Source organism: Podarcis erhardii, assembly GCF_964252035.2.
Source record: "Podarcis erhardii genome assembly, chromosome: 1".
Classification (NCBI taxonomy): Eukaryota; Metazoa; Chordata; class Lepidosauria; order Squamata; family Lacertidae; genus Podarcis; species Podarcis erhardii.
This window is the reverse complement of record NC_138497.1, coordinates 132,352,146-132,374,610: the sequence shown is the minus strand read 5'-3', so window position 1 is coordinate 132,374,610 and position 22,465 is coordinate 132,352,146. Positions and strand designations below refer to the sequence as shown.

Sequence of the window (22,465 nt, the reverse complement as noted above, 5' to 3'; positions counted from 1 at the left end):
TTTTAATTATTATAAATACAGTGGTGCCCCGCAAGACGAATGCCTCGCTAGACGAAAGGGTTTTCCGTTTTGGAGGCGCTTCGCAAAACGAATTTCCCTATGGGCTTGCTTCGCAAGACGAAATGTCCTGCGAGTTCCTGCGGGGGTTTTTTCCCTTCCCCCCCCCTTTTCCTAAGCCGTTAAGCCGCTTATCAGCTGATCTGCTAAAAGCCGCTAAACTGCTAATAGCGCTAATCCGCTAAACTGTCAATGGCCTTGCTTCGCAAGACAAAAAAACCGCTATACGAAGAGCCTCACGGAACGGATTAATTTCGTCTTGCGAGGCACCACTGTATACAAAACATTAAAAACATATAAAGGTGAAAAGGTAAAGGACCCCTGCATGGTTAATTCAACTATGGGGTGCAGCGGTCATCTCCACTTTGAGGCCAAAGGAGTTGACGTATTTAGGACAAATACTGCTTGTTACATCCCATATAATGAAATAACCCTTATATTCCTTTTCTCATAACTGTGTATATTTGTGAGTTGCAGAAAGACACCCACATCAAAACCCACAATTGGTGTTTTATTTGCAAAGCCTGAGCTCAAGCATGCATGGAAGATTCACAGTCATACATTATTTCTAGAGTGTTCAACATGTACCAGGTGCTTTGCAAATTCTGCCTTTTTACGGAGCAGCTGTAAGCAGAGAGTTTTCCATCCCGTTTGACGGTGATCTGGTATACAAAATCAGAAAAGTTTTCTATTGCCCAACCCTGATATATATATTTTTGTATTTATTTCTGCAGGTGTTTTTCAAGATCTGATCACCTTGCCCTCCATATGAAGAGGCACATCTAAATAATAGATCTCTCAGCATGGCCCAAATGCAGACAGAACCTGAGCATCCTGGGGGGAGGGGAGCTGCCTGTCTCTTGCTGCCTTTCAGAGGAAGAGAACTTGATCACCTGTACGCAAACCATGCACTAAATGCCGTCATGCACCCAGCTATACTTAATTACATATGTGTCTTCTCTACACCTTGCCCAACTGGAAGGCAGATGACACCTGAGGAGGAGGAGGAGGAGGAAAGGGGTGCGAGAAGATGTCAGCAAGACACGGATGGTGCTTACAGCACTTCAGGACCGTAGGATTTTTGTTCCCCGATTATTGCCAATGGAAATGAAAGCAAATGGGAGAGGATTCCCTGCCGCAGTAAGAGAAGAAAATGTGACTTGCTTCTCGATGCAACTTGGATGACAGGGGATGGGGAACATGACTTTTGGAGTTGCATATTTGTAGCACTAACTTTTCTTTTTAAATGGATTTTGGAGGGGAAACTAATGACCTAGAAAAACCAAATCCCAGTTTGGTAGCCAAAACGTTAATGTCTTGGTTCCTTTCTGTTTTTGTTTTCAAGACTCCCTTATGTACAACGATGCATCCAGGCTCCTCACAGACACTCTGACCTGCTCTGATTATGGTTCTTCTTTATAGAACTGAGCTGTCAAGATCCCTTCAAGTCAATACCAATGGCCTTAATTGGCAGTAGACTGTGCAGTGACACCTGGGACACGCCTACTTTTTCCGCTTGAGATGGTATAGACTTCGTCAAGGATATTTTCTTTGGTTTTGGCTTTGCTTTGCGTTCCTTAAATTTTGTTATTGCACATAATGTGCACTAGGGGACTGTGAAAACTACTGATGTTACTTCACAGTGGTTGGCCAGCAATGTCCCTGAGCAGCACCACAGTATATCTTTGGAGCCTTCACCACATTGCCATAGTTTGGACTTCCTATTTAATTGCCTAATGAAAACTTGAACAACAGCTTCTCTGGAAGCTTTGAACTTTTTTCTCCATGTTCATCAGAACTCATTTACTCACCTGGATATCTGTCTTGGATTCTGTCACTCAGGCATGACTTCAGATTTTCCTTCTGCACGGTGGGGAGCACGCTTGCTGCAACCCACAACGATTGGTTAGCAGCTCAGGCTGCTTTTGACCCTTTGACCTGGTCAAAAGCCTGGTTACTGATTTGTGTGTCTGGCACCTGCAAAAAAGATATATTTTGGGTTGAGCAGATTTGTAGAAATACGATGATCATCATGAATGGAAAAGTGAGAACCTCTTTCGGTTAAAATAACCCCACGCAGCATTTTTGCTCTGAAGATGAAACCTACTTAAGGTTCTCCTTTCCCATTTATCAAGGTGATGTGACTTCCCCACTCTCCTGACATGATAAGGTTAAATGAAAGGGATTGGCTTTTTGGTGAGCACTGACTTCCTACCAAATGACAAGTTTAAGCAAAAATAACAAATAGAAAACACATGGGTCCACACTGACCAATGGTTGAACCATTTAGTGATCAATGGAGGTATCAGGCTCACCTTTTGAATCTTGTAGATAATTTGATGGTTGTGACTCAAAAGTGGATTAATTTCCCTGTACTTTACACACACACACACATACACACCCTATTCTATATATACGTGATGTCTACTTCTAGTTAGTTGGAGCTGGCACTGATTCCAAAGACTGCCTTTTCAAACTATCTCTCATGCAGGTGGAGAGTTAGTCATTGGGAATGGTTGTGTATAGTTAATAATGCAGGACCACCCGTGCAAGATGTGCCGAGAAATGAAATGGGCATGTTGATTTTCCCTTGGTTGCTGCTCTTCCACTCTCTAAACTAGCTCACTGCCCACCCTTTTGACTGTTTTTTTGACTTGCCGACTGTTCAGTAATTTCCTAATTTATGTTTAGGATGCAAAAACTTTAAAAGTTCTTTTTTATATACAGAATATCTAAAATTGTATAATGTAAGTACAGACACAGGGATTCTTAGCACTTGGCCGCCTTGGCTTTCTTTCCATCTTTGATTTCGTCAAACTTAACTGAGTTTTCAAATAATACTCTCTTTGCATCAGAGTTCTTTCAGACGCTGTGGCTGTCAGTGCAGATACAAGGCCCAGCCCTTTAACAGTGGGATGTGAAAAGGACCAAAATCTAACCATCTGTGTGAGGGCAAAGAACGAGAGCATTTAAGGATGAGGGAGGAGAGATCTAAGTTTTATTCCAAAGATTTATGGTTAGCTATGATTTAGAAAATATTGGAGCACTGCTTGCTGACAATCTTGTAGTTCTCTGTATCTGTGTTCACATATTTTCTATTCCACCCAGGAGTTGAGTGGGCATTTGAGAGCCTTGTAGCTCTTTATTTGAATATTGTATGGCAGTTTTAGACTATCAGCTGCGGTGGCTGTCGGAACATCCAGACAGTGTGTTAGCTGAAAAATCTATACTGTCCAAGAAATTATTCTTGTAGCATCCTACATAATCTGCACACATATCTGTCATCACAGTAATCATTGGGTACCAATATCCATGAATGTTGTCATCTGAAATGTTGTTAAATCCTATTGCCTCTAGAATTCTTAGAGATCATCTATAAGACTTGGTGACAAATTTAATATAAGCCTGTATTTTAAATAATTCAATGTGGGTGGGAGTGGGGGGTGGGAAATATGGGTATGGAAAAGAACAATGTTGATTTACTTCCCCGGTGTCATTTGTGGTCTCGCTTAACATCTCTGCTTCAGAATGTGAAATCTTCAATGCCCGTCATTTTGCAGCAGGTCAGAACCCTAAACTGGTCCCCTGTCTAATGGCTTCACATAGTTAGTGGTCTGAAAAAGCACACACATTGGAAAGTATGACCTCCTTGAAATAAATAAGATGTGCTTCTGAGTAAATACGTAAAGACAGCCCAAGTGTTGAGCAAGGAAGAAAGAGACTTTAATGGCTCGGGGATTGCAAGAAAGGGGAGAGGAATACTAGGTTCCAACCATGCAACTGTTAATTGGCAGGCTGCACCCAACATGGACCCATGGCATCAGTGGCTCAAACACTACTGCTGGCCAGTCAGAATATGAGCCCCGAGCTGTCACCATCACTTTACGGCCACCACCACGGAGGCTACCTGTTTGCTCCCTCCCCTTGGTCATTACTTAGGTGCTGCAACCTCTGACTTTTTCACCTGTGAACCATGCCTGATGGATGTGCCATCACAACAGTTCACCATGCTTTTGAGGGGTTTCCTTTTCCCATATTACAAATCCTGAAGAAATTGAAATGGAGAGTTTGTAAATAGTTTGAGAACTTGCCCCATTTCACCTTTGCTTTGCTGTCCTGTAGAAGTTGGGATTTATTTTTTTTTCTTTCAGGAGAGGGCTTTCTTGCTTCATTGGCAATGGTGGACTTCTTTGGTCCTTTGTGCAGTGCTCTCAATGCAAGAGGGAGCTGGGCATCACCTGGTCTTCTAATCCAGCACAAGTAGGCATGGGAGGCAAAAACACAGGAAGGGCTCAGGTGGGGCGAGGACTCGTGGCATTCCAGTTGGCCATCAATATTTCAGAGCACTGCCTGGATCACACTGGTAAAGAGAGGCACACAATTAAGGAGCAGCAAGGCAGGAGAAGGGGCAAACGTTCTCATTGCTTCTGCCTCTCAATTCTCAGTGTGCAAGACCGCTGGTCTCTGGTGGGTCCTATGTTAAAATTTGACTTGAAAGACAACTCTCTGTTTTCCCTCCCAACCTATAGTGGGCACAGTGAGGTTCCTTATATCGTATTTTTTCTGACTGGTGATAAAGTGGCCCTAAGCTTATTATCTCCTCTTGTTGTATTTATGTTTTTTTTATACAATATATATAATGTCTTCACTTGAAGTGGCAAGATTTGGCATGAAACACCTTTTGCCACTTAGAATCTGGCATTCTCTCTCTTTATTTTTTTTTCTTTTTAAGGGGAGAAGAGCAATTTCATCCCTCCCCCCCCCAAAAAAAAATAGGAAGGAAGGAGGAACATATCAAGAATGTATTTATTCCCTGTTCTGATTGCAAATGCAGGCGGTAGTGTTGTGTTTTCTTCCTTTTAAATGCTCATACGTGACATTTTTGGATTCAGAAATGTAAGATTGGCCTACTCATTTGGTTTTTTAATTAAAATACATTGACCGCCAGATCGCCCAAGCTGGTGAAACACCAAGCGAATTAAGAATCAGCATACTATCCATTTTGCATTTGCAGGCCCCGATCTCTGAGATTCCCCAAAGCTTCCCCACAAGCCAGCTGTCCTGCCATAGAGGTAACAGGCAATTGTGGGTGGGGAGGGGGTGTTCCATGCATTGATTTAGTGCAGAGGGAGCTTCATGAATGTAGCAATGGGTGTCTATCCTGCTGCTGCCTAGCTTTGATTCTGAATTGGGGCCAAAATTGTGCATCTAACTATCTTTGCTACACACAGGTGCCCCCAACAGCTTTCCTTCCATGCAACAGAAGTGAGTCATAATATTGGATTTGACTTGCCTGTTCTTTACGATCTGTTGCCTCCTAAGCTAGAGCAACATGGCTTTTTGAGATTTCAGCAGCCTGATAGGATCAGTTGATCTCCCGGAACAATTTCCTGGCCTGGGATATTTTTATTTTAAGAATAATGTTAGAAGGCACCAAGCCAGAAACCAGAAGGTGTGTATGTGTTCCCCCAGCATTTCTCTCCTAAGCAGAGGCTTTTGACCATCGCCTCTAGCAATCATATAAACCCACCGGAGTCCCTGTTTTGTTATAAAGGGGTGTGCGTCTGTGCGTTTGTATATACTGATATCTATATATAATTTCCTTTTTGCGTGTGTGTTCCAACTTGGTCATTCATTTGAAAAGAAGAAGAGAAGCAATGCCCACATAACAGCCAACAACACTTGAAGGACTTTCATTTTGCACTACAGCACAGCTTCTCTTGTGCCAGATGCGTTTGCCAAGTGCATTGGGAGAAACCTTCCGTCTCGTTTTCTCAGGCCTTCTCTGGTATTTCTAGTATATCGCGGAAGTACCCAATCCTGTAGCCCTCGGTTCTGCCTTTTTTCGGTTGACATTTTATTTTTTTTAAGCTTTTTTATATATAAATATATATATATGAATATATTACTTTGTCAATTTTTTTGGCTGTACAAAAGTCTTAAGATTTAAAAAAAAAAAATATTATTTGTATTATATGATGGTGGTATGTTAATGTTCCAAGATTATTAATGAAGAAGATTTATTTTTGTTACTGGTCTGTTTCATAATTCTTTTTTAAATTGGTATATTGTAAGATATCTATGCAAAAAAAAAAAAAAGTTATGTGACGCATTTTTATTTAAGAATGTAATATGTGTAATAAAAAGTAGAATGTGTTTGGCCTGAAAATGGCTCAAGGTGTGCTGGAAATCTCCTTTGGGGACATAAAGAAAACAGATGGAAATAGAAATATAGGATGTGGGGGCCGCACCACACTAGAGTGGTGATGCTGCTGTACAGTTTTCTGGGTAGCATCTTGGCGGTAGGTTTGAACTAGCAGAAACTCTTATACACAGGATTAAGCATTTGAATTTCACCATTTCATTACCATTTAATGGCGGCTCGCCGAGCCCCAAATGCCTATTAGTACAGGTGAGCCCCCAAATCTCAGCTGAAGCTCTCATGGGAGTACAGTGGTACCTCGGGTTACATACGCTTCAGGTTACATACACTTCAGGTTACAGACTCCGCTAACCCATAAATAGTGCTTCAGGTTAAGAACTTTGCTTCAGGATAAGAACAGAAATTGTGCTCCGGCGGTGTGGCGGCAGCAGGAGGCCCCATTAGCTAAAGTGGTGCTTCAGGTTAAGAACCATTTCAGGTTAAGAACGGGCCTCCGGAACAAATTAAGTACTCGGCCTGAGGTACCACTGTATGGGGAATGGGAGATGCTTGGGATGCAAAGAGCTGACCAATGGAAGCCAGGCCCCCTGCTATGAACTTTCTGCTAGTGTGAAGCCCAACTGAATGGAAACTTTCTACATGCATGGTGGCCAATCCAGAAATTCTCTATAGTGTGAGGTCCTGTCCACACATAGTATTTACATGCAGGGTTTCGTGTGGAGTTTTCATTAAAAGCCACCCAACTCAGATTAATACAGAAATGAGTTGGAAACGAACTCGTGAAGGAACATGTGACATGGACCCAGGAGTATATGAATTTGGCCATCCCTAATTCAGCCGTCCTTGGGCAGCTCAGTAGTCCCACTTTGCTTCCCCAAGAATTTTTGGGTGGCTTGTTTGAGGAAGAACACCCCACTTTGCTTCAGATTTCACTCTTAATTAAAATACCATGCCAATCTAGGAATGTACAATACCTGCCCTAACAATTTTTCAGTCACCTTATCCAAACCCTTTCGTCTTACCTCAAAAATTGTCAGATGTTTTGCCCGAACAGTGACCCTCCTCACATTTGCTTCGGAGGCTGATTCAGAATTTCAGAGGCTTACTCCTTACTCATTTTTAAATAAAACTCCTTAAGGGTTTTATTAGAGGGCCGGATCCCTGCCACCCTTTTATTCCTTAGTACAAGAAAAAGGTCCGTATAGTAAAGCTATGGTTTTCCCAGTAGTGATGTATGGAAGTGAGAGCTGGACCATTAAGAAGGCTGATCACCGAAGAATTGATGCTTTTGAATTATGGTGTTGGAGGAGACTCTTGAGAGTCCCATGGACTGCAAGAAGATCAAACCTATCCATTCTTAAGGAAATCAGCCCTGAGTGCTCACTGGAAGGACAGATCCTGAAGCTGAGACTCCAATACTTTGGCCACCTCATGAGAAGAGAAGACTCCCTGGAAAAGACCCTGATGTTGGGAAAGATGGAGGGCACAAGGAGAAGGGGACGACATAGGGCGAGATGGTTGGACAGTGTTCTCGAAGCTACCAGCATGAGTTTGACCAAACTGCGGGAGGCAGTGGAAGACAGGAGTGCCTGGCATGCTCTGGTCTATGGGGTCACGAAGAGTCGGACACGACTAAACAAGAACAAGAAGAAAAAGTTGCACTGTTTCTAAAGGTGGGCAGTTGCTGCCCTATATTCAGGGATGTGTCTGTTCAGACCACAAGTGGAAGCTTCTGGAAGATTAAAAGCACTGACTTCCTCCTCCTTTCCTAATAGTAGAGCCAGCCCTTTTTGTGGTGGTCTCTACAATGCATCAGAAAGCAAATTTTCAGTGCAGCAGATTATATTACTTACATATTTATTTATTGCTGCATTTTTTCACTGCAAAGGAGAGGGAAGGTTTGTGAGATATTCTGCCTCAAGAGATACAATAGCATGACCAGGCTTTGACATTATGAATCTATTTGCTGCTGTGCCTCAGGGAGCAAAATGGTGGCATGATAGCAGTACCAGGCAAGAGACCACACCTAGCCTCTTTATCCTTAGGGTAAAAGCTTTAGCTCAGTGGTAGAGCACTTGCTTTGGGTGCAGAAGGTCCCTGGTTCACTGACTGCTAGTTGCCAGGATGACCATGGTCCTAACTGCCATTTATCTACATGTCCCATAATATAAGCTTTATTTACACAGCCTCTGGCTAGGTCGCGGGACGCGGGTGGCGCTGTGGGTCCACAGAGCCTAGGACTTGCTGATCAGAAGGTCGGCGGTTCGAATCCCCACGACAGGGTGAGCTCCCGTTGCTCGGTCCCTGCTCCTGCCAACCTAGCAGTTCGAAAGCACGTCAAAGTGCAAGTAGATAAATAGATACCACTCTGGTGTGAAGGTAAACGGCGTTTCCGTGCGCTGCTCTGGTTCGCCAGAAGCGGCTTAGTCATGCTGGGCACATGACCCAGAAGCTATATGTCGGCTCCCTCGGCCAATAAAGCGAGATGAGCACCGCAACCCCAGAGTTGCCCATGACTGGACCTAATGGTCAGGGGTCCCTTTACCTTTACTAGCTAGGTCCCACCGCTGATGTTTGAAGCAGGTGTAAGCCACATTGCATATCTATCCTGTCGGGGTTTCTTTTAGCAATACTTCTTTTTGATGCTTTCCACCTCAAACTAGCTTTCATCTGATCTGAAAACTTAAGCTGCAGTTAAGCAGAGGTGTGTACGTTTCAGATATCATCATCATCATTTATTACTTATACCCCACCCATCTGGCCGGGCCTCCCCAGCCACTCTGGGCAGCTCCCAACAGAATATTAAAAATTCAATTAAAACATCAGACATTAAAAACTTCCCTAAACAGGGCTGCCTTCAGATGTCTTCTAAAAGTCAGATAGTAGTTTATTTCCTTGACATCTGACATCACATGCACAGGTGACCAAGGCTTTTTCACAGTCTGAACTCAGTTCCAGCACCTCTCAGGTGGCCGCCATTGCCATCATAAGGTAAGGTAAAAAAAAGAGGAAAGGATCCCTGGACAGTTAAGTCCAGTCAAAGGCGACTATGGGGTGTGGCGCTTAGAACAAGGGAAGCATTCATGGCGAGTTCGGGCACCACTTTTTCTTGAAAAACAGCACTGCAGATGACACTGAACAGGAATTTGATGTGAGGAAACAAGCCCACAGGGTGAAGATATTCCCATTCCCTCTGTGGTGCATACAGAAACATTTTAAAAAAAGCGATTGAAAACACAGCGGCCGGGGAGAGGGCAGTTCTGTGAGAAATGACCTCTCTCCCTTGTAAGCTGCTAATGCGCACCCTAAAAATAGGCAGCAGCCACAAGGAGAAAACAGGTTGTTGGTTCAGAAAAAATGGTGGCCCCAGGGCAGCTGATTAGAGGGAAAAGATCACTCATTCTGTTAGTTTGGCTAACACCGATTTAAACCTCAAAAAAGGTCAATTGCAATATACCACGTATGGAGAAAGAGATCTACAGTTCCCACAATTCTTTGGGGTAAGTCATGTCCTTTAAAGGCATGGTGCTAGGTTTTCCACTGCACTTTTAAAAATTGGGATGAGCCTGGAAAAGGGAGACTGAGATTGCAATAGGGGTGGTTGAGGTCACCAGGTGATGGGGAGAACAAAACCACACCTTTTAGCAGTCTGTGCAAAACCCAAGCATTCTCCCCCGCCCCATTTAACAGGTTGTCTAACTGGAAAGAAAACGACAGTTTAGTTCAAGAACTCCTAGGATGTGACCATTCTTATCTCTTCTTCTCCTTACCGTCCACCACTATTATGTTCACTTTGCCTTATCATGAAGTAGGTATGCATTTTTCTTTTATTCCTGTTCTTAAAACAACTGGAGATAATTGAATTTTCAGCAGGGGGTGTAGAAATCTTGACGGCGAGGATCGAAATAATCTCACTTGTCATTTTCTCAGCAAAGCTAAGTGTTGCTTCTCCTGGGTGGAGATGTTGACAACTTCTACACTCCGTGTTATGGAGGAGGTTGGGGTTTTTCTCTCTGTCTCTCCCTTTCCACAGCAGAAGCCTAATTTCCTGCAATTCTTGGAGAGCCCAGGCAGGAAGAGAGGTCAGGAAACTCACTACCCACACAGCTCAGGCAGTGATTAAGAGTGGACACATTTCCTTCCTTTTCCTCCACTACCATTGGAAAGATTTTTGTGTTCCCATGTTTGGGAATTTCTGCATTCCTCCCTCACACATAACACACAATTAATTATGTGAAAGATTTTTTTGTTTTGTTTTTCAGCACTTCCCACACACAATGAATGTTGCGCATCAAATCCTCTTCCCATGCAGTTTTTGTTCCATTTGCTGCTGTTTGGTCTCTCAAAACAGGATATGGCTGAGTGAAGAGGATCTGACAGTTTCATGGCACTTCTTTCGCTTCACAGGCCAAGGTCTCTGCTTCCACCCCGGCCATTCCTAGCTTTTAAAACACCTCTGCTTAGCGGGCGTGAGGGGCACAGAGGACAGGACTGCCTCAAATAAACTGCGCCTTGGCATGTTGGCATGTCTAGAAGTCCTCGCCAGCCCTGCTTTCCTGCACACTCAGCATCAGTGGCCTGCCCCCTAGCTTGAGGGCAATTCTTCTCCAATTCAGAACGTGGTGGTGTGGCAACACCGGAGTGGAAATCACATGACGGGCTCCCACAGCCTCCAGATGCGAGATTGCAGCATGTTTTCTGTTTCTCATTACAGTGCAGTGAGCTTGGACACTTTCCCCTAACCAGTTGGAAATCCCCAAAGGGCTGGAGAGCACTTTAACAGCTGAAGCAAAGCTCCACAGGAAATGGACTCCATGTGTTAGGTCAGTCCTTTCACAGAGTATGGAAAGAGGGCAAGTTTCTCTTCCCATGTTCTCCTTCAGTGACCTCAATCTGCGTCCTCCATTCTTTGTGGTCTCCCTCAGCTGCACAGCTTTCTCTCTTTTGCTGAGTCCCCATTTCCTTTTTCTCAGAAGACTGGTTACTAAACAGTTATTGAGAGTGTCCGCTCTCCAGTTATTTTCAACTGCTACAGCTATTAACCCCTGGTGTGCCACCCTCTCACACAACATAACACACTGGCACACCCTTCCGACCTCTGAAGGAGTCATTACTCAGAGACGACCCATTAAAATGAATGGCTATGTGAAATAATTGGGGTCAATTCATGTCAGCGTGTCTGTGCTGGGCTCAACATGGGGCTCACACACACACTGCTTGTCCCACACCTAGAAAACACGGGTCCAAGAGGTTTGCTGCTTGTCCTGGGCTTTCCTAGGCATGGGTCCAAGCGATTTTTGCTTTCCCCAGTGAAACGCGCTGTTTGTCGGTGAATTGGAACAAACAGTGATCGGTGGGAAACATGATTGCTGTCTGGTCCAATTCAGTGGTAAAATCATGTTTCCTTGGACAGGTCAAGCCAAGGTGTGGACAAGCCCTTTCTTGGGCCTTTGCAAGGTGGAGATAGCCCAGCTACCCATGAGGTGGGAGAGAGCCATGGCTGGTTCTTGTAATCCTCCCTTGCTGCCCTCCCACCTTTATTTCAAAGCATCGGCAGCCATTTCCTAATTTGATGGGAGGATAATTTGATTGGGGAATGGGTGTTGTGCGGAGGGAAGTGTTTCTAATCGTCCTTCCGTACCCAATGGCAAGTGTAAATAACCCTTCTCTCTCTCTCTCTCTCTCTCTCTCTCTCTCTCTCTCTCTCTCACACACACACACACACACACCAATCCAGCCTCAGCGCTGCCAGCTGCTTGTCCTCTTGGTCATTTGCCTTCCATCTCCACCTGGTGGCTGTTTTGTATAGGACCAGAATCAAATGGGCAAATGACTAGAGCAGGGGTAGGCAACCTAGGGACGCGAGTGGCACTGTGGGTAAAACCACAGAACCTAGGACTTGCCGATCAGAAGGTCGGCGGTTCGAATCCCCGCAACGGGGTGAGCTCCCATTGTTCGGTGCCTGCTCCTGCCAACCTAGCAGTTCGAAAGCACACCAAAAATGCAAGTAGATAAATAGGTACTGCTCCAGCGGGAAGGTAAATGGCGTTTCCATGTGCTGCTCTGGTTCGCAGCTTAGTCATGCTGGCCACATGACCCGGAAGCTGTACACCGGCTCCCTCGGCCAGTAAAGCGAGATGAGCGCCGCAACCCCAGAGTCAGCCACGACTGGAACTAATGGTCAGGGGTCCCTTTACCTAGGCAACCTAAGGCCTGGGGGCCGGATGTAGCCCAATCGCCTTCTCAATCTGGCCCGCGGAATCAGCGTGTTTTTACATGAGTAGAATGTGTGCTTTTATTTAAAATGCATCTCTGGGTTATTTGTGGGGCATAGGAATTCGTTCATTTTTTCCCCTTCAAAATATAGTCCAGCCCACCACATGGTCTGACGGATGGTGGACTGGCCCATGGCTGAAAAAGGTTGCTGACCCCTGGGCTAGAGCATCTTCGGTGACACGGCAAGTGCCTCGTTGCTCTCGGGACATGGGTGGCACTGTGGGTTAAACCACAGAGCCTAGGACTTGCCAATCAGAAGGTCGACGGTTCGAATCCCTGCGATGGAGTGAGCTCCCGTTGCTCGGTCCCTGCTCCTGCCAACCTAGCAGTTCAAAAGCACGTCAAAGTGCAAGTAGATAAATAGGTACCGCTCCAACGGGAAGGTAAACGGTGTTTCCGTGCACTGCTCTGGTTCGCCAGAAGTGGCTTAGTCATGCTGGCCACATGACCCGGAAGCTGTACGCCGGCTCCCTCGGCCAATAAAGTGAGATGAGCGCCGCAAACCCAGAGTCGGTCATGACTGGACCTAATGGTCAGGGGTCCCTTTACCTTTACATATATATATATATATATATATATATATATATATATATATATTCTTCAGACCACAGACTCCTAGGTAAATCAGTCCTGTGACTGTATTCAGATTATAAGCTATTTTTTAATGTTGTGAACTGCCTTGAGGTCTACAGATGAAGGGTGATGTAAAAATTTGTTTGTTTATATTAGCTATTAATAATTAATAATAACTATTGGTGGGCAAAGGTGTCAATTTTGCATCTCCGGGTTTTCTATTTCCCCACCCTCAAATTCAGTTCTCCACATTTGCATTAATAAAAAGATCTTCATTAAAATTGGTCAGCATCTTCGCACAAATGTTTCCCCACCGAACATATTTTTGTATGGCACTTTTGGCTAATATACACATTTTTGCAAGCGGTTTCCCCTACTATGATGCATGTTAATGACACACACACACCCCACTAATACAAGCATTTTAATAAACCCTTTACCCTATTATATGCTTTTATGTATCCATTGCTTGGCTAGAAAACCGCACTGCAAAGTTCAGAGAAATACAGGTTTTTAAGAGTAGCCATGCAGCCTGCAGCCCATGGCAGTCACGGTCCAGCAACAAGCAGAGGACAACAGGTGCCGTGCCATGTTTCAGCTGATGCATGCATGCGCCACAACAGGCATAATCTCAGAAAGGGTCTTCCTTTCTCTGTGAGAGAGAAGAAGAGTGCCTGTTTTAAGCCTGCAATTTGTCTTTTTTTTTTTGGCACGGATCTCAAGCAGAATTCAAATCTTCTGGCCTATCACCGTATTTTTCGCTCCATAAGATGCACCTGACCATAAGACGCACCTAGTGCATTCTTTAAAGGGAGCGCTGAGCAGAGCCTGTATGAATCCCAGGCTCTGCTCAGCACTCCCTTTCACGAGCCGCGTGGAGCGTGTGTGTGTGGCGCTTGCAGCCCCGGAAAAGCCCCCAAGAGCCACACACACACTCCACGCGGCTCTTTAAAGGGAGTGCTGAGCAGAGCCTCCCGCCTGCATTCGCTCCATAAGACGCACACACATTTCCCCTTACTTTTTAGGAGGGAAAAAGTGCGTCTTACGGAGCGAAAAATACGGTAACTGAGAGAAGCTCTTTTTAAGTCCCTCAAACTTATTTTAATCAGCCGATTGTTCAGCCCTAGCAAATTTGGACTGAGTTGGTGTGATTTATTCCGTTTCTTCCACTAAGCCTGGGGTGAGGCACAGAATTATGCACATCCTAATGGCAGGCTCTGTGTTAACTCTTATTGATAGCTCTGCCAATGGGGCCCATGAGGAAGATTTGGGGGAAGGAACTATGAAGCGTGAGAAAACAGCCGTCTTGTGATACCTGTATACATCCTTCCACTACCAAGCTGGAGCTTGTGGGTATGGCAGCATAGCATAACGCCTGAGCTGTGGACCAGATAATTTCTATTCACAGGGAGTGCATAAGCTGCCCTAAATGAAGTGAGAGACTTGTTGCACCTACCTAAAACACCTGGGGGGCACCAGGTTGGGGAGTGCCGATCTACTATGACTCACAGAAGCTCACAAGGGCTTCTGAGATGGGTTCCCCCCATCCCTACCTTGAGATGCTGGAGATTGCATTTTTGTGAAATTTTGTGTATTTATTTTAACAAATATACCGTATTTTTCCGTGTATAAGACTAGGTTCCCCCCCAAAAAAATGTCAAAAATTAGGGGGCATCTTATACACGGATATATCTCCCCCCATTTTCTTAAACCTGAGTCCCCAAAAATAGGGGGCGTCTTCTTATACATGGAGGCGTCTTATAGACAGAAAAATACGGTGGGTGGGTGTGTATAACAATATAATTTGAGTTCTATACAGAAGCTGCAAATTTAGTTTACATTATTAAGTTCCTTTCAAAGTTTCTATGTCCACAGTTCAATAAAACCAGATTTTTCCTCTGTGGTATTTATTAGGTATTGGCAAATGACTATGTTTGGTGTCAATTTGACTATTTTAGCAATCTCTGTGCTTGTTAAAAAGCCATTCACTCATTATTGGAGACTACTGTTTATGTCTCCCAGTCATGGTTGCAAACCATCTTTAGGAAACTGATAAATTCATTATTATAATTTACAGTTTCCATCAACAAAATTAAATTAATTAATACCTAATTCAAACCCAGGTCACATCTCATTATTTCAGATACTATGGTTAAAACTATGAACAATCTGACTGTACTTCTACAGTTTTGCTTAGGAAGCATGACTTTCCCAACGTTTAAAGTGTATTTCTGAAAACATAAAATCTCATGGGAGTCAAATATACTGTGCTTCACGCACCAGCAGTGACCTATTGGATCCCAATTCTGTTCCTCAATTGTTATTAAGTTGTCTTCGTCCAGTTTAGAGACCTTGAGCTATCATTGAAATATAGATTGACTGAAGAGCACAATACAAACACATTTTTAACAAACCGTAACAAAGTGATCAATGCCATCTTGAAACTTATATCTAAAAGAGGTCTATCGTGTGCAAGAAAGAAATTATTCCACAGTTCAGCAAGTCTTACCTTTCTAGAATGATTGATGTTGAGGAAGTGAGTGCTTATCTTGTCGATTCTGATTCCCAAAAGCAATAAAAGAAGATTCCTAGCAGAATAAAAAGAGTTCTGTTTAACCAATGTCTTCATCAAATAAATTCCATCTGTGAGTTTCTCCATCACTGCCAAGGTCCACATCCTTTTTGATTGGGGGAAAGTGGCAGGAGAGAGGCCATTGTGAAATGCTCTGAGCACATCCAACGAGTGCCAAGCAACATCCCTTCTTATATTCATGACATTGAGGAAGGGGGAAATAGGAAGAGAGAAGGGCATGGACATAGTTTTCACACCATTAACTTATAAGAAGAATTGACAATGGCCACCACCTCTGCTTCTTGAGGGAGAATTGGATTAAATTTGAATGCATATTAGGCTATGTGGGGTGGATAAATCCTGTCAAACTGCAGGCACATAGGTGCAGAGGTTTTTGTGTCGAGTCCTTTTAAAAGTTTATTATTTTAAAAGAAGGACATGTCTAAAACTTTTTGATTTTTTTGGACAGAATTGGATGAAAATTTCAGGTAAGGTGTCTCCTTCTGAGGGCACAAATCTCCAAATTTTCAGAAGAATAGCTGCAGTTTCCGCACAACAGCAGCCATTACAGTTTGGAGGTCTACTTTATTTCACAACCCACATTTGCTACTGTGACATCAAAAATTGCTATACCTCCGCCTCCTCTTGACAGGTGTGAATGAAATTTGCAGGCATACTAGCTCCTCCAGAGAGGTCCAACAGCTTATCTAACAGATACATTTTATTTTTAAAAAAGAGAAAACATCAAGAACTTTTGTTATCACAGATTTGCATGAAATTTGCAGGCAGACCCTTTTGAGGAAATGAATCCTGGGCCAATGTCAGCATGATAGCTGCTGTGGTTTTTGCATAAGGGCAGCACTTAGAGTTTTAGGGTGGATAAAATAGGAATAATTTAATTTCCCCAAGTGTTTTGTGGGCCATCATTCTGAAAATAGCAGGCATGAGAGAGGTGTCCTTAGGTAACAAACCTGCCAAACTACAGACAAATAGTTTCAGGGAGTTTTGTGGTTGTTGTTTAGTCGTTTAGTCGTGTCCGACTCTTCGTGACCCCATGGACCAGAGCACGCCAGGCACTCCTGTCTTCCACTGCCTCCCGCAGTTTGGTCAGACTCATGTTTGTAGCTTCGAGAACACTGTCCAACCACCTCATCATCTGTCGTCCCCTTCTTCTTGTGCCCTCAATCTTTCCCAACATCAGGGTCTTTTCCAGGGAGTCTTCTCATGAGGTGGCCAAAGTATTGGAGCCTCAGCTTCAGGATCTGTCCTTCCAGTGAGCACTCAGGGCTCCTTCATGGATCACTGCCTTGCCATGGCGAAGGGGCTTGAATAACTCAGAGAAGCTATGAGCTATGCCATGCAGGGTCACCCAAGATAGACAGGTCATAGTGGAGAGTTTTGACCAAAAATGATTCACCTGGAGCAGGAACCGGCAAGCCACTCCAGTATCCCTGCCAAGAAAACTCAATGGACAAAGACAACAGGCATATAAAAGTTATGACGCTGGAAGATGAGCCCCTCAGTTTTGTGGTAGAAGTCTTTAAAAGATGACCTGAACGTTCAGTATGGGGAGGTGGCATGCCAGGAAGGGAGAACAGATGCTCATTTCCCTGAGTAGAAAAACTTGGAGACTAAAGGTGCTAGAGGTAGCAAAAATAATTCATGACAAAGAGTTTGTTTTTTAATGGAGGAATCTGAAAGACGTATCATCTAGGTGTTAAGGGCGAGAGCTCCAGGCACAAATGCCAGCCATGAAGAATGTGTGAAGCTGGTTAATATATCAGGAAACTTTTGAGGGTTGAGGATGATTAAAAGGTTCAAAAAGCCACGATTGTGCAATGGCCTCTCAAGCCACTCCCTCGGCACTGGCTGACTGGAATCTAAATCTGGAATGAATATATTTACTGGGAGCAGACTCTGATTGCAAAAGTTCTCTGGGGAGAAGGGTAGATTCCCTGGTAAACATGCCATTATTCCGCCTAACAATAAAATGCTTGCTATTTCGGAACTGAAATGGGTTGCCTTAAATAAGGTGAAGGTTTCTACACATGGCAGTAGAAGGACTTGCATATTTGTTTGTAAATTAACAGTTATTTTTTAAAAAATGAATTACAAAAAATATGAGAATGGAATGGAGTGCGAGAGAAGTAACTGAACGCCTCAAATCCTTAACAGCTTATTATGTGTCCTGGAGGTATGGGTTCGAGTTGGGGAGATATGCGCCATAAGGAGACAATTCTTTGCATCGCAAGCCTGTCTGAATCTGAGCACAAGCTTTTCTCCGTGCTCCCTCTTACTAGGGGGAACAGGGAAATATTATTATTATTATTATTATTATTATTTGTACCCAGCCCATCTGGTTTCCCCAGCCACTCTGGGCGGCTTCCAACAAAGACAAAAAATACACTAAAATGTCACACATTAAAAACTTCCCTGAACAGGGCTGCCTTCAGATGTCTTCTGAATGTCAGGTAGTTGTTGTTCTCTTTGACATCTGGTGGGAGGGCGTTCCACAGGGAGGGCGCCACCACCGAGAAGGCCCTCTGCCTGGTTCCCTGTAGCTTTGCTTCTCGCAATGAGGGAACCGCCAGAAGGCCCTCGGCCCTGGACCTCAGTGTCCGGGTAGAACGATGGGGGTGGAGACGCTCCTTCAGGTATACTGGGCCGAGGCCGTTTAAGGCTTTAAAGGTCAGCACCAACACTTTGAATTGTGCCCGGAAACATACTGGGAGCCAATGTAGGTCTTTCAAGACCGGTGTTACGTGGTCTTGGCGGCCGGCCCCAGTCACCATTTCAGGTGACCAGCTTTGGACAGGCTTGCAAAGCACAGAGTCATTTTAACAGAAGAACAGAAGGAGAGCCCTGCTAAATCAGCCCAAAGACCCAACCGATCAATAATCCTGCTTTCACAGGGGCAAACCAGATGCCTCTAAGAAACATCCTCCACCATTTTGTCTTATCCTCTTTTAAAGCCACCCAAGTTGGTGGCCTTCACTATCCTGGGAACAAATCCAATAGGGGGATGTGAAATTAAAATCTCAGAATGCTTCTTGGGGGAGGGGGAAATACTTTCTGAGAGATGTCGGCTCCACTCTAGTTGCGGGCTCTTGTTTAGTTCTATGGTCCCAAAGAAGCACTATAAGCTAGAAGTGTCTGTAGATCATTGGAAAAATTCACAGGAAAACGTCAGGTAGATTAAGTTTTCTGACAACAAAAGGAGGGACTGAACATAGTGAAAAATGTTCAGAATGACAAAAATCGATGAGATGCCTTCATACCTGTCTATAAAGGATAGGCAAGACAAATTAGGTCATTGCAGTAAAAAGTTTTGAATTTTAAAAGGGCTGTTGGTTTGACCCTGGAGACTTTATGCTGAAGTAAAAATTCAAAAGTGAACAAGTTAATCATTAATAACAATTGCACACTATTCTTAATTTTGGTCATAGAAAAAGGTTTCTGCTGTTAATTGGTTAATTGAAACTCATTGTTTCAATTTCAGATTTCAATTTCAGAGTTTTCAGATTGCATGCTGAAGTACTATGGGTTTGGGTTGTTGTTGTTGTTTTCAAGGTTTGAAAAAGTTCTTTGTTTCTCCAGTTTAGGACTATAGCTCAGAATAAGGACTTGATGTAATTTGAGTGTTGGCTTCAGCAATTTTAGCATTTTATACTTGTATAGTTGAAGAAGCAACTCCAGCCCCATCTTTTCAGCCCAGACACTGAGGTCCAGCTCCGAGGGCCTTCTGGCAGTTCCCTCACTGCAAAATGTGAGCTTACAGGGAACCAGGCAGAGGGCCTTCTCGGTGGTGGCACCCACCCTGTGGAACGCCCTCCCATCAGATGTCAAAGAGTTTAACAACTATGTAACTTTTTGTAGACATCTGAAGACCTGTTTTGGGAAGCTTTTAATGCTAGATTTGCACCCACCCACCCTCTTTGTATTTTTGTTGGAAGCTACCCTGAGTGGCTGGGGCAGTGTCAGAAATAAATTATGATTATGATGTTATTATTATATTAACAACCTATGGGTGGTTCTGAGCAAGCTTCACTGTGGAGGGCATTTCGTACCTGGCAACTCTTGTTAAGAGAGCCCAACTCTCTGCACTGCTTTGTGATACACCTGCACCTGTGTTTGGTGGTTCACTCTCTATAACTCATACTACTACTACAACAACAACAACAACAACAACAACAACAACAATAATAATAATAATAATAATAATAATAATAATAATAATACCCCACCCATCTGGCTGGATTTCCCCAGTCACTCTGGGTGGCTTCCAACAAAATATTAAAAATACAATAAAACATCAGACATTAAAAGCATCCCTAAGCAGGGCTGCCTTCAGATGTCTTCTAAAAGTCAGATAGTTGTTTATTTCCTTGACATCTGATGGGAGGGTGTTCCACAGGGCGGGCGCCACTACCAAGAAGGCCCTCTGCCTGGTTCCCTGTAGCTTTGCTTCCCGCAATGAGGGAACCACCTGAAGGCCGTCGGCGCTGGACCTCAGTGTCCAGGCTGAACGATGGGGGTGGAGAAGCTCCTTTAGGTATATCAGTCCTAAGCTATGCTCTCCAAGACGCCTTAAGTTAGATGTTCACAGTGTTGGCATCTCCAGGCTACTGAATGGTCTTTTTGAAGGTGTCCCCTGTTTGTAGGGCTGTCCGTTCCAAATCTGGTTTAAAGTTAAGGAACACAAGTCCAGCAGAATGAGCAGGCATACAAGTTCCCTGGTGCTTGGCCACTCTAGCATTATCTGGTGCATATCTATTTAAATTATAGCAATAATTTTTAAATTTGCATTCATATACATGAACATTTGCAAAGTTTATGCAAACTGCTGTTCGCTTTTTAATGATGCGAATCTATTTCTTTTTCTAAACAACGCTTAACTGGTCACTCTAGCAAGAGTTGTCGCAGACTTTTGCTGGGAGATAAAAGGACACAAATGTATGATTGTTTAATAGCTTGTGGGTTGGTGTGGTCCATACAAAAAACAACACCAACCCTTGTTAATATTTCCCTTTGCAAATCAACCCTAGAACAAGGGTAGGCAATGTTTGGCCCTGCAGATGTTGCTTGACTCCAACAGATAGCATGGTCCATGGGTCAAGGATGACCTGTGTTCCAGGGACCCATCCTTTGTCTCCTTTATTTAGGGTTGCCATACGTCCAGGAAAACCTGGACATGTCCTCTTTTTAGGGGACCAATATGCCCACCTGGGCGGATTCCTACATTTTAAAAGAAATGTCCAGATTTGGGGGGTTGGGCTCAGGCCCAGACAGCTTGCGTTTGGGCGGCTTGGGCTTGGGCTGCTCTGTACACCACAGCTGCTGCCAGCCCGAGCCATAGAAAGAGACATCCACACCCGTGTGCCTCTTTCCCTGGCTTGGGCTGGCAGCATCTCGGGCTGCCCTCTTTTTTGCTCTGCAAGATATGGCAACCCTGCTTCTATTTGACTAGTTCTTCAGGTGCGCCTTGGAAGGCTTCTGTCAGGGAACTGCCATCAGAGACAGAGGCGGAGGGAAGGCTCCAGAGCGATGCCGGAGAGGGTCCCAGCAGGGAGAGAGGCAGCCCAGCTGCTGGGGAAGGAAATCAACGTAACACCAGGAGAGAAGGGGGGCGGATGGGGGAATCGGAGAAAAGGCTCCAGGACTCTTCAACGGAGACTAGTGGGGAGAGTAAGGGTCCTCCGCTGCCCACACCCTCCCTGCGCAGAAGACTTCCGCGCAGGGAGAGTAGGAGGAGACTTGGCGTCAAAGAACTTCTTTGCTGGAAGAAGTTTAAGAAACACCCACTGACGGATTCTGCCAGCGACTGAGACAGCCACGAGTGCAAGGCTGTCCAGAGAGAAAGGGTTCAACCAGGCAACCAAGCCAGGAGTGGCAGCAACTTACGCATGAGCAACCCCCTTAGAACCATTACAGCTTCTGTCAAAGATCTTTTGCAGGGAGGATCCACTGAGCCTTCTCTGTGTAATTGTTCTTCCTGAGATGTAACATACTTAAGAAACCTAAACAGCCAGTGCTTTTCTTTGTATAATAAAGGCAGAACAGCCACTGCTTTGTCCTGTATGAATTATAGCCTCTCAAAGCAATGATAGCTGCAGGGGGGAAAGGCAAATATTGACACTTCAATAATGTTTGCCTAGCGATCAGTGGACAGTATACAGCACTCAGATTGTCTGTGTTACATGAATCAATTAGGGAAATGGAGATTTGATGTCCTCCAGGAAAAAAAGCACATAGTGAATGCTGGCAATCACTGACCATATTCACCTTATGCTTAATTCTCGAAGCACATTTGTGTGATGCTTAATCATTTCTATTTAGATCAGATCCACATGCTGCATCTTGGCAGCTACAACACCCCAGGAACGCCATTACAACATAATGTGCGTTAACTTACTTAGTTTTTTAGTACAAGAATTATGGAATGAGGACATGTCTCCTTCTCAGCATCGGTGGAGATGAAGGAGGCAAATCCTTGTAGCCACAAAGTGGCAAAACAAAGCAAAAGTTTGTTGAGACAAAGCCCTAGATTGCACAGAGGTGGTCAACCTGTGTGGGCAACAACACTTTAGATTCCAGGTGGGCTGAAGGAATAAAAGAAGGGGAATGAGCCAGTTTGTTCTGCCTGCAAAGAGATTGGACAGAGCAGGCCAGGAGTGAACGCACTTCAGTGGACTTCCTAACTGCTGCCTTTCCCTCCTTCCATCCATTAGTTGGGCTGTTCCTGTTGTTGCTATCGATGAAACAAGGAGAGTTCACAAATCCCTCTTGTAGCAGCAAACTGTGCTTTAATAATAGCAGCCTTGTCT

At 44.3% G+C, this 22,465-nt stretch overlaps 1 protein-coding gene and 1 long non-coding RNA gene across 2 annotated transcripts in view; both read left to right on the top strand.

Moving 5' to 3' along the window:
- The window catches only part of KLF7 (KLF transcription factor 7), a 96,409-nt gene extending 90,181 nt beyond the window's left edge, over positions 1–6,228 (top strand). Inside the window, exon 4 of the mRNA XM_081849276.1 lies at positions 792–6,228. Coding sequence (XP_081705402.1) covers positions 792–843 — 52 coding nt within the window. The 3' untranslated portion in view covers positions 844–6,228. The remainder of the gene's footprint in view (positions 1–791) is intronic.
- A 3,768-nt stretch (positions 6,229–9,996) lies between these two features.
- On the top strand, positions 9,997–15,571 carry LOC309335806. Its single transcript, XR_014153740.1, has 3 exons — positions 9,997–10,032; positions 10,935–11,043; positions 14,309–15,571. It is a non-coding gene; the product is annotated as an uncharacterized lncRNA (long non-coding RNA).
- The last annotated feature ends 6,894 nt before the right edge of the window (positions 15,572–22,465 follow it).